The 12,665-nt window shown below is 50.7% G+C and overlaps 3 protein-coding genes across 3 annotated transcripts; 2 read left to right on the forward strand and 1 right to left on the reverse strand.

Moving 5' to 3' along the window:
* Window positions 1-2,560: 2,560 nt before the first annotated feature.
* Window positions 2,561-3,714, forward strand: N7539_008192 (PX domain-containing protein YPT35; the record flags this gene model as incomplete). The annotated part of the gene is made up of 5 exons (XM_056937792.1): window positions 2,561-3,106; window positions 3,197-3,222; window positions 3,283-3,400; window positions 3,466-3,551; window positions 3,642-3,714. 5 exons carry the CDS (start codon window positions 2,561-2,563, stop codon window positions 3,712-3,714), a joined length of 849 nt encoding a protein of 282 aa, XP_056786884.1.
* A 1,514-nt stretch (window positions 3,715-5,228) lies between these two features.
* ergS lies at window positions 5,229-6,905 on the reverse strand (the record flags this gene model as incomplete). The annotated part of the gene is made up of 1 exon (XM_056937793.1): window positions 5,229-6,905. The coding sequence occupies one exon, from the start codon at window positions 6,903-6,905 to the stop codon at window positions 5,229-5,231; it is 1,677 nt and encodes a 558-aa protein (XP_056786885.1).
* Window positions 6,906-10,592: 3,687 nt separating this feature from the next.
* Window positions 10,593-10,775, forward strand: N7539_008194 (uncharacterized protein; the record flags this gene model as incomplete). The annotated part of the gene is made up of 1 exon (XM_056937794.1): window positions 10,593-10,775. The coding sequence occupies one exon, from the start codon at window positions 10,593-10,595 to the stop codon at window positions 10,773-10,775; it is 183 nt and encodes a 60-aa protein (XP_056786886.1).
* Window positions 10,776-12,665: the final 1,890 nt, after the last annotated feature.

Raw genomic sequence — 12,665 nt, forward strand, 5'->3', positions numbered from 1 at the left:
CAGCGAGAGATGCTGACCGCAGTCATGCAAGACATGGTGTTTTGTTGACATTTGCCCCTAATCAGCATACAAGTGGCTGGTGGGTGAGAGCTCCGAGGCGCTAACCCAAAGGAGACATGAGGCAATGCCGATCCGGGGATCTCGGCTGCAGAACCAACTCGCTCAGGAAACTTCCATCGAGCCCGGCTCCCGGTCCCAAATTGATTACTCACGTCCATCATCCGCCTATTCGGAGTTAGTCTTCTCACGGCCCTTGCTCGATCGAGCCTTCTGTGCCCGTGATGCCCCTTTTCACCAATATCGAAAGTGACCACTTGCGTGGCCGCGGCCCTCCTGACTACCGACTAACAGCTGTTCCGACAATCAATCTAGTGCGCTCCCAAAGAGACCGGCTAGTCTGGACTGACCGCTGCAGCAGGACCAAACCAGCAAGCAAGCGTGCATCTTTGAATTTTGTGGAGAATCCCCCGCTCAAGGCGAAAGAAGCATGATGGGAGGGTTTGATAAGGGAGGTCTCAGTCAGTGTGGATGCCACCGGACAGCGACCACGATGGAGAACACGAACCGGATCGGGACTAGGGGGAGTGGATCGATAAGAAGGCCGGCGGGGGAAAGCCATTACAAACGGCTTGGATGGCGATCTTGCGAGACACGATCTTTCGCCGTTCGGAGTCCTAAAACAGGGGGCGTGTGTCCATACTAGCACTGGAGAATGGTGGGTAGACCCTGAAGGGGAGGGTTGCGGAGGGGAGACATAGTTTCCGTAAAAGGAAAGATGTGATGGGGGATCAGAGAACCTCCAACGCAAGTCTGCCCTCAGGTTACCCAACTTCCAACGAAGTCACACTGCACATCATGCAGTCTATTGAACCCGCCAATCAGCGCATGACTTGAGGACATGCCCAGGTCGATGTAACAATGCTATACATCATACATCTCTATAGCAGTTGCACTTTACTTAAATGCACTGCACTGATCCGACACGGGGGCATACATCTATGACCGCATGAAGCAGTGATACCAATGTGTGGTGATACCTGCAAACTGGAGGCGGCTTCCCAGAGCTGGTCCTATAGTCGACTTAAGCCAGTCATCACAAGTAATAGTGGAATGCAATATCTGGATGGATCATGTAATTTACTGGGCTCGGAATGGAAATCTACTGACTAGTTGTGATTGTGAGACTAGTCCCGTCTTTTACTGGATCTACTGGAACTTGTTTCGAGGATTAGATCTTGATACCCTTTTACCGACGACTTACCTTATGTGAGCAAAAGTAAAACTGCGCTACCCCTCGAAAATATGCGATGTGTCGATAACCATTCGGGTCATTCAGTCAACCGGGAACAATATATATAGAGCAACTCCAGATCAAAAGTGGAAAGTTTTCGTCAACCTGCCGAGTCGAGCTCCCTTGGTAGGTACCACGGAGACGTTGAAAGATCTAGGTATCTACCTTGAATTGGTACAACTTGTCATTCAAGAGGGTATCGTTAGCTTATAGACTTATACATGTGTTCATCTTACTCCCTTCCTCTTCACAGTAACGGAGTCTAGGTTCGCAAAAGTTTTCCAAGGGTCACCTCCATGGAGGTTCATGATTGACGTGGACGGTCATATCTGGGTGCACGATTGCGGTCGGCGGAATATATAGTTTAGAGAATCGATCCCAAACACTAGTTGATAGCTTGGTGCAGTCCACTGTCCACAGTAAGGGAGAACCAATTCTGTCAGATTGGTATTGAAGCTCGCCTCAGCTGGGGTCCAACTGTGAAGATTTTTAGATTGACACACAACTATCTCTTTTATTCTTATTGAGTATTATCCACAGCGGTCGTCCCATCTTTTTCCAGATTGCGAATGATGACATCGCCGCCCGTCGATCCCGTCTTTAGCTTACCTAAGATTATCTCCGCTCAAGAGTGATCTCAACCTCCACTCCATAACACTCCAACACTTCCATCGACGGTCTGCCCCGTCTCTTTATCTGTCTTCCAAGCCGAGCAGCTGTACCCTGTCCACAGGGAGCATCCAGCCTGACTCACACTGTACTCTCCCCAAAACTCCAAGGGTAAGCTCACACTCTCCATATCAGGCCCACATAGCCCCAAACAGCAGACATCAGCACTGTCCCACCCTTCGATCGGACTTACCCCGTGCGCGAACCGAAGACCGTTTCTATTCTTGTCGCTCTCCCCGCACTATGTAGTATGCCCGGCACTTTGCATGAGACATACATGCAGGCATGAACGTTACCATTTCACTGTTTGTGGTAATCACTATACAGAGTATGGGGAGCATGTATTCGGATGAGAATGATGGACGACCAGACCGTTGTGTGCCTTATCGGAACTTTTTCCACCATTGACCGCACCCAAGCTGTGCCTCGCCAACCCGGACCATGGTCAAACCTTCAATTCGAGATGGCTGACACATGGGTCTTCTTGATTTTAGATTCGGAACTACGCAAACGTGAGGCGATAGACAAACGACCATAAACAACACCGTCGAAGGAAAGACTGAACCTGTTCCCTGTGTCTGATCCCACTCATATTCATGGATGGAGTCTGTGATTGAAGAGACAGCCCCGACACCGGCAGCAGCTGTTCTGCCCCAGCCAGTGTCGAAGCTCTCCCTCGCGACTACTCCCAACACGATTGATAATGGACATGCCGAGGATATCTCTTCCGCTAAAGCTGGCCTCGCCGGTGACAACCAGTTGCATGAAGATCACAAAGTGAATGAAATCCAAAGCAGCCAAGACGGTGGCGATAAAGGCACCCTTACCTTGCAAAACGGCCATCTCGAACATACAGCCCCTTCGCCGATCAATAGTCCTGCACCTAGCTCCAAATCTTCCCGGCCTGTCTCCGGAATTATTCCGCCCTTCTGGCAGCGCCATGAGCGGACGGTCTCCCGCGCATCGTTGAGCTCAATTGCCCAGAGCAGGATCATTCGGTTAGAAGATCACACTGCAGACCCAAATTCAGAGACAAGTCGGGGATTATGGGCCAAGAGTGTCGCCATTGATGATCATGTCGTAGTACAAGGCAAGAGCGGAATAGGATCATATGTGGTTTGGAACTGCACAGTTCAGACTCTCGATGTAAGATGACACCACAGCCGCGACTCAAGAGAGATTCAAGAGACGAAGACTCATTCTGGCCTCATTTGCTAACGCCCTTCACCTTACCAGGGCGGTCCGATTGTTGTTCGCTTGAGGTACGTTCGCGTCCTGTCTGAGCAATTCCTCATATCATGCCCTGTGCAATTGCCATCAAGGATCAGCACTGACTTACAACTAGATACTCTGAATTTGATGACCTTCGGCAAAGACTTGCATCAGCCTTTCCTCATGCCAGAAATGCACTACCGTCGCTTCCTCCCAAGAGTGTACTATGTAAGACAGTATCCCTCTACTCCGGGGTTCTTGCTACCTGTCATTCAACGTATCCCAAAATGCAGAAGATTAATATTTCATCTGACACGACAGTCAAATTTCGCCCGAAGTTCCTTGAAACCAGACGTGTTGGACTAGAGTACTTTCTCAAGTGAGTTAACTCACCCAGAGCACTTCCGTCATACGGCTCAAATATGGGGGGTTATACCTTGAACATGATACTAACATCCTGGGCTTATAGTTGTGTCCTCCTCAATCCCGAATTCTCCAGCTCACCCATCGTCAAAGACTTTCTCTTTGGTCGTTCGTCGTGACGGCCCTATGACCTGAAGAAACCTCTTTGGTCCCGATCAAGGATGATAAAGTCCCAATCGGACGAGGAAATGAAACGAGTATATGCATAGTGTTTCTTTGTTCTTGATAGCGTTACCTCTTTCTGTCGTTCCGTCTTTCCGCTTCAAGACCGAGTCGGCGTGTAAAACATTATAACTTTTCTTCTTCTTCGTGTGCCCTTCATGTCCTTCAACTTCTCCACCTACTCCTGTACCTAAATCCCCCCTCCCCCCCCTCTATCAAGCGTCACTCCAGAACCCCCAAAGTAAATCCTAATCTCCCCAAACACCCACGACCCAAAGAATACAAAATGCCGAATCGGAACCAGAATCGCCCCCCCCAACACACACCACGTCGACCCTCCCATCTCCATCTCCCAAGGGAACCACATTCCCCAGAATCAAAGCCAAACCCCCACCATCCAGACCCTTGCACATGTCGTGTATTCCCTCACACTTCAGACCCCGAATCCGAGTCCTTGACTCGGACGTGAACATGGACAGCGTACGAGATGATTGGATTATCAGACGGCGAGATTGAATTCCGGCGATTATTTTGGCTAGGGGGAGGGGGAGGGGGAGGAGAATAAAAGAGTGAATACTCTCTGGTTGGGGTTGATAAGTCTGAGGATATATGTGTACTTTACGTGGAAGCGAGGATCATACTAGGTAGTAGGTACTGGTAGATGGGGTTCCTTGGCGGTTTAGAATGAGAACGAGTGCAGCTCAGATGGAGATTTACTTGTACTAAGGGATGGTTCTCCCCAGAAAGATGGAATCTACCGTCAAAAGAAGGGGATCAGGGAGGAAAGAGCTATTTCATAAGAATCCATTGAATACTCGCAGTCGACGACTGACAACATCTTGATAAAGATACCAAGAGACATGGGCAGAAACAACAGAAAAGCAAGTAAAAGGAAAACCAATAATACACGTGAGATTTACAAAGAAGAATGTTTAAAGGGGTCAACAAAGAGTGCCGATTACCGCGATAAATGCATCATGAATAACATTTCAACCAAAAGTGCCCGAGACCAACGCCAAGCAAATATTGCGTGATGCAATGCCCATCTAAAGTCTAAAACAAGATTATGAAAAGCAATTGGACATGAAGTGGGAAGTAACTGGGGGAAAAAGGCGAAGTGAAGAAAAGAAAAGAAAGAAAAGAAAGAAAAGAAAGAAAAGAAAGAAAAGAAAGAAAAGAAAGAAAAGAAAGAAAAGAAAGAAAAGAAAAGAATCCGTCCTGGGAGTCGTACATTTGTTATGAGAAGAAGAGAGCCAGGGTGATAGAAAAGATAAGGTGACAAGGCAGAAAGAAGTTGCCGACTTGTCGACCTGGACGGAAAACAGGATGGGAAAAGTGTTTCCAAAGATATAATCAGGGTATGTGGCTGATAGAATGATGAGTAGGGGTTCGGATCATCAAGCGGACTCGTTCGTCTCAAAGTATCTTTGGCAAACGATGGAGTGTTAAGAGAATGGGGGGTTTGTAGCGGTCATGACAGATTCTGAGGCGTCTGGGTCTTGTCCGTGAGTTGAGTCGCATCTTCAGTCTGCTTCGAGATAGTAGAGCGAGACATCCATGCCTTGAGGTCTGCACCCAAGACTTTCTTCAAGCTAATATTCGCCATGTGGATCATTCCCAGGAATTGTCGAGGACCCGGCATACCCCCCGGGAACACCAGATAGAGGCCACAGTCCTGTTCCGCATCAGGCCGGAACTTGTCGTTGTATGCCTTCTTTCCTTGAATAGGCAGTCTTTGGAACGTGTGACGATACAACTTTCTCGTCAGACTGGCCAAGGGTCGAGACATGCCGGTGACATCTTCCGCACCCAGAGCGTGCGAAGGTTCGAATCCAAAGCCTAGATACGAGACACCTGCACGGTGAAGGAGGGCCATGGTCGACACGATCAAGAGGTCGCTGATACCCTTGGGGGCACCGGGAGCGGCAATGCAGGGATCGACATGGTATCCTCCCTCTCCGAGACGACGCAGGGCGGCGAAGCCGTTGATCTTGTCATCCGGACCGCGGCTGTAAATAAAGGTCATTAGGGACGGGAGCGCGAAGGGGTCGTAGACGGTAATAAACGCCTGGGGACCCCCAGAGGCATTGCGTTCGGCGCGCCATGAATCGTAGATGTTCACTAGCTCCGCTTGCAACTGAGCATCGGTCCCGTGTACCGCAGGCGCATACACCCCCAGTCGGATGCCGCCTTTGTCAGGGTTGAGGAGCTGGCGATTCTGCACAGCGATGCGTTTCCCACTGCGTTCCAGGAGGACCTCGTTGGTCTGCGGGTTTAGCACACGCTCAGTCCCGAAGCGAATTGTGGTCCAGCCTTGAGGCTGGGCTGTCTCTTTGACAAAGTCGGCACTGGCACCCATAAAAGCAATGCCCCATTTATGTTTGCGGCGATATGCCGCAAAGTCGGCGAGGAGGGAGAGAATCATCCGAGGTTCACAGAGCGGATCGCCACCCACGATTGCGACCTTGTTACGCACCTTGAAGGAGAGGGCACCTGTGTGACTACGATTGACAAAGAAGCGATAACTAGGGTCCAGAATCCCCATGTTGGCGACACGGCCGTACTGCGCCGTCAGACGCTGAATGGTTGTCATTGTGGCAAAATCGTCGAGGCAAAAGACCGCGCCTGCATCTCCCACTCGGGATGGAGGACATTCATCCTCAAAGATGGGCCGCGACTGGGTCGAGTCTGTGCTGGGTCGATTGGTGCCCGTTACTGACGGCGCGAGGGTGGATGCAGAAGAGATATTGGTTTCCCGGGAAGTCGTCCCGTCGCTGGCACAGGAGCGGCTGCTGCTGTTCCGTGAATCCGGGCACGAGGGGATAGTGAAGGAAGAGGTGAAGTCATTGCGAAGGTGATCGACTACTAAGGCGTTTTTGCTGATGCGAGTTGGGGGGCTTGGTGATGTTGATGTGATGGTGTGTATCTGATCGACCAGCGCTTCTCCGAGTTCCTCCACCAGCGTGGTCTTCTTGTCTTTGCCGGCCAGGGTTTCCTTGCGACCTTTTCGGCCGCGCTTTTTCTTGTCAGGAGCTGATGTGACGCAGATTATGGGGTGTGGTGTTGATTTCAGAGAGTCGGGGTTGGAGAAGGCGGTCATTGTGGAGGACAAGGTCTGTTGTGTTGACGGAAGAATGGCGGAGGTCATGATGGTTCAGAGAGATATGATGAGGATGCGGCAACGTCGAAGGTCGATAAAAGAACCCAAACAGAAGTAGTCACACGTTGACCGATGATTCTTGCTAATTGATTCGAACGGCAGAGGGAGTTTGAAGAAGGAGAATGAAGACCTTCTTCGTTGCTTGGTACCTAGTCCCAAGGTACGAATGATCCCTGCGTGACGAAGTAGTTCTGCAGGGAGGGAAAAAAAGAAAAAGAACACAAGGTGCAAGTGGCAAATAAACCCAGGATCACAGCCCGAGGAAGAAAGCTTTTTTAAACATCTGGCGCCAAACCAGCCTCAAAGTTAAAAGAGAATATGACCCATTGGGAGGAGCCCATGTCCGGCTGGTGCAAAATGCTGGAGCCTGCACATCACAACACCTCCACAAGTGACTTCGCGGGACCCGTTGTATACTTCGGAAGTTCGGAACAAGACTGAAAGGGAGATCTTATTTTTGGATCCGGCCTTTGCCAGTGCGTTTATTCTTACTTGATTTCAATAACGCATGTCTTTGTTAGCCTCGCCGAGTGATCGGACATGCTCATACTAGGCAACCTCTTTCGAGTCCGGGAGACGATGTTTTGGCAGGCGCTTACAGTAGACCATTGGAATCAGTATCATCGAGTCTACATGGCGGAAGGGTAGTAAGCTCCGTCCACTTGACCTCCCCCGAGCGGGAAAGGAAGAAGAAAGAGTTTCTCCTCTCTCTACATCACTTTGGGTATCGCTCTGTTAGTGGAAAAGGGTGCCCGACTCATAAGGGCGTCATACTGACCTCTGAACTTTCCCAGAGCGAGTCCCGACGATTGGTCGTGCGCACCAAAGTTTGATCCTCCCCAATCTCTCGACAGAGTAATTACATTAGTAAAATACCAACAGAGTGGTCGATCTGCTCTGCGAACTGTTGAGCCCAGCGAGCCATCAGTATGACTCTTGGCACTCATCTCTTGCTCTTTCCGACTCCATGAGTGGATGTCGAAGAACTGCAACTATCATCTCATGGCGGAAGCCAAGTCCACTCGACAGAGAGAGTTGTATACTGCAGCCTTTCCCTTCTTCACCAGGACTTGACTAATTTGCGTTCCCTGTCAGGCTAAGACTCCTCCAACCACACTGCAGGAGGTGGACCCCCGCCTGTCTACCACTGATGAAGAAACCCTGGCAGACCAATGATGGCTGGTTGGTTATGGTACATGATCGGGCGCCCGAGACGAGGTTCAACAGCTCTGACCCTCCTTTTACTCAAACGCAACACACCACCAGTGGGGATGATTGGTGCTTTCGTACAGGCGAGCCCAGAAGTAGAACCTCCCGGCGCGACCGTGAAAAGCATCATGATCATCGTGGGACGGGGAGCGATTTGCAGGGTCAAGCGTCAGTGGAGGTCCGACCCCGGGAAGCTTCATTTTGTGAAGTGCCTCCAATGAACCAGACTGCTATACCGATTAAAGTATCTGAGTGTACACTATCCACTATACAGTATACACTGTATACAGTATAGTATATACTGTCTACACTATCCACTCTGGTCTACACACTTGACCCTTGAAAGTTGACAGTGACACTACACAATCCACAGGATACAGTTGTACATTATACAGTGCTGTCAGTACTCCCCGGTTGAGCCGGGAAAAAGCAGCCACGGCATCTTTAGCAGAAAGATGGGACGAGGGTACCCGAAAAAGGGATTCGTGGAATTAAGTACCATAGTGTCATTATGTGCTTCATCATGGATCCTTCTCCCTGGACCAACTAAACTGTGCTCTCTACCGAATCCCATGTCCCTTGAACGAAAGCACCTCTCCACATCAACAGGATCTACCGGGGATGACCAATACTCGACATCATCTCTCACAAGAGCAAAGGGTCCGTGTGCGAAAATCATCGTAGGAGCCACTGAAAAAGCATAGTACATGTAGCAACCGCCCACCTTGGAGCCCCAAGTGGGAAGAAATGCTGGTGCCTGAGCGCTGTGCCAGCCAGTCGACCGCAGCCCAAACGTTAAGTTGCACCTCCCCACTTATCCCTGTCAGAAGTCAGGACCGCTGCAGCAGTCCAGCCGGAAGACAAAAAGCAAGGGTCTGGCCTGGTCTGGTCTGGTCTGAAGTCATCCTGTCGGAGGTCGTGCCTTTTTGGTCAGATGCGCCGACGTTTCTGGTTGGGGATCATTGAGTTTTTTAAGATTTCACACAAGCCTCGTTAGTCTCGCCTTGGTATGTTTATCTCGAAGCACCCCTGGACAAAGGCTGCGGTGGCCTGAGGCAGCAAGCTTCCCGACCCAGCAAAGTCTACAACATGCTGGATGTGGTAAATGCGCAGTGCACAGAATGGTCCCTCCAAGGCAGAGAGTCAATTGAGAAGCTTCTAAACGAGAGCGATAAACGGTGCTTCGGCAATGGTGTCACAGCTCCCCATAGCCACGGATTTGAGATTCCTCGAACCGACCGAAAAAGAAAGTATAGCATGAATGCGGCGGTCGGATCCGGTCAGATCAGACTCGATCAGACTCGATCAGCTTAGATCAGGTCAGATCGACTTGTCAAGATCTTGAAACTCGAATCTCACTGACACCTACCAGGGCACACCCGTTCTTTTCCTTGGTCATCCTTTCGATGAACAAAATTGTCCGAACCACCAATCCCGCAAGTGAGAGCCCTTTACCGTCGGCTATTCCAGCCCCTGGAAGAATCGTTTCTTCAAGCGAGACTGCAGGCGCTCCGTTTGGGGATCGCGGGCAAGCGGAGGTGTCACATATCCTGGCTGCCTACGCTTACTTTGGCTCTCTCATCCCCCGACTCCCATATTCTCACGGAGTTCCTCCCGCAAGTCTAGACTCCGACTCGACGTGCAGACTGAGAATAACATAGACTTACCTACCTAGGGACGGCCAGACTTGGACAAGGCCTACATGACATGCATGAGACGCATCAGCTAGGCACCTTCATTTCTCCGCCGTCACAACTCCTCGGCCCGACCGTTAGGGACGAGCGGGCCGTTTCAGCCGAAGAGTCTGGGGACTGAGGTTTCCACCGGTCATACGGCTGAGGTCTGCCCTGGTCTGTAAGCAATCAGCCCTGGTCTGTAAGCAATCAGCCCTGGTCTGTAAGCAATCAGCCCTAGGTAAGCACTGCTCCGCCCTGCAGAATGCATGATACCAGGAATAGCGAGTTGGCCAGTTGGCCAGTTGGCGTCGGACTAGTGTGCTGGAGTTATCGGACGTATATTTTGATCGCAACCCATCCCAGGGAAAGGCTTGGTTTCTCTTTGCCAAGACATCAAAGTCGCGCTCGCAATCCAAGCGGCCGGGGCTGTGTCTCTCTCCCTCCACCAGTCCCCCAGTCCCCCCCCCCCAATTCATCTGAACCCTTGTTCTCCCCGCCAAGATCCAAGCCCATCAGGCATCCGAATGGACTTTGTATCGCATCACTCTACCGGCCCGAATCACGACGAGAACATTGGTCCGGCGGGAGACCTGAAGGAATGGACATGACGCCCTTGCAGTCAGGATGTACATCACTTGACTTCCCTCACATTTCTCTCGAAATGCCTACGGTAGAGCCACAAAGGATCGTCTCAGCCCGGCGGTCTGGACACCATGACACCCCCGCGAGTCATGCTCAGATCACGTGTTCTTGGCAACTTGACACTGCGCGAGCCGTGAATTTTCCCGAAATGGCAAAGGTCGTGCCGTCCCGTGCCCCGTCCGGTCGCTGGATGAAGATGAAACACCGAGGAATCTGCCTCTGCCCCGACCGAACCATCATCAGCTTGAGGTTGGATAGTCATGCGTTGGCGGTGATTCCGCCCGCTGACCCTGCTGGACCACGCCACCCTGAATACAAGGATGGAACATGATCGGACTTTCATCCAATTTTGTTTTTTCTCATCGTGCATTCACAACTTCGAACCCTCGGCAGTACTTCGGTCGCATTCGCATTCGCATTTGTTTTTGCATCTGCATCCGCCTCCGCAGTGCAGTGCATTCCACCCCCGACGCACCGGCCGTCACAGAACTCGTGAGTCGTATGTCGTGGCTGCCTAAAGTCTCCGCAACCACGCCCCCAAAGCAAACAAGATGGTCTGCTCATCCGGTTGGACCGGGGGTCGATTTAAGAATCAAGGCTGCCCGAATGATTTGCCCCCATCCAATCACTGATCTCCATCTCCCTTCCAGACCACAATCTGATCATATGTCCAAATCAAAAGAAAGGGTAAAACAGCGTCAAGCACAATACTGGAGAGAATTCAAGTTGTTGACCGCAAGCTGAGCAAGGCGCTTCACTTCTTCGAGGGGTGGCTTGACGTCTGCTCAGAGCCTAGAAGGCGAAAACCAGCGGCTTCGTGGTGGACCCTTTTGCGTAGATGTTTTCCCCATCTCCATGTCTATCTACTCGACAAGTTCGCTTTTCGTGCGAAAAATCCTGCAAGACACCACGGACATGCGATGCGCAGCACCCAGGTCTAAATGCCCCGTGCCATCGTGGAAGAGATATGAAATTGCAATGAAATCCTCCCATTGGACATGTGTGCGTGTGTACTGTGCACAGCCCAGAGAAATCCCAACAACGGCCCGAGCTCGTGCTCGACAAGGACAGTAGGTTTCATGGCCGCAGGGCATTTATTTTCGGCTTGTTCAATGTGTTGGCGGTGGTCGTTCCCACTGAATGATGGTGCATGCTTGATCATTTTCTATAAAGGAGAAGGTGTAAACACCAAGCACTATTCACAATACACTATTCACAATACAGCAGTGTGCAATGACATTTATCACTGGGCAGCGACACTGCCCCATGATCCTCGGTTCGACGTCTCCGATATGCAAGCTTCGGATCGAGCTGGACTCGCTCGACAGCTGGCGATATGGCCCCGTTGTCATCGCAATGCAACAACCCGGAAAATCGGCATGCATTGGGATGAGGAGTATGATGACTTGGTAGCCGGAAGGGCCCTCATGAGAGCTCTACATGTTTTAGATGGAGGTGAATGGACGTTGTCTCTTCCTACCGGTCAAACTTACTCGTCGTCTCATTTTACATTTTCATGTGCTTGTATGCCGATCATAAGGCTGACGCCCTCCACTGCTGGTGATTAGTACGACCGAAGAAGGAGCTGGTGCTTGATGTTGTCGAAAGATACTGTCTTGTCATGGACACGTCAATGACGCACAGATAGCCTGGTTAGTACCTGGTTGACGAAGGGTAGAGCTCAGTAAGATGGAGTCTGTCGGGGACGATAGAAAGACCTCCATTGCAAAGATAGGATACAGTGTGCTGTGAGTGTCTGCAGACAAGTTACCAAAATTGGAAAAGAATCCCAATCTCATTATTTCTACGACTAAGTACAAGACGTCTGGCGAAGGTCATCTCTGCTTGCGATCATCTCTGTGAAAGGCACTTGTGGGAGAAAAGCAACCTTATGGCGGAGGTCACCTTTGGTGAATGGTATCTCTGGTCGAAGGCACCATTGAAGAAGAACATCTAATGCGGTTGTCAACTGAGTGACCGTCAAAGTCTCGGCCGTGGACACGTTCGTTGTGGAAGCCCTGTTCATGAACTCCATGTGGCAAAAATTCCTGTGGCGGTAACCATAATGATTGACATGGTCTTTGATGGAGACTGAAGACGTGTGTGTGGAAATGCTGGTCTTAGGGGTGGTGGTAGAGGACAGCATGTCTTGTAGTCAGAGACGTGGAGTGTCAGCCAGTTGACGACCCTTGTGTGTCGCAAAATATCAGACAATCTCGTT

Source organism: Penicillium diatomitis (assembly GCF_028827545.1).
Source record: "Penicillium diatomitis strain IBT 30728 chromosome Unknown utg000012l_segment0_segment0, whole genome shotgun sequence".
In the NCBI taxonomy this organism is placed as follows: domain Eukaryota; kingdom Fungi; phylum Ascomycota; class Eurotiomycetes; order Eurotiales; family Aspergillaceae; genus Penicillium; species Penicillium diatomitis.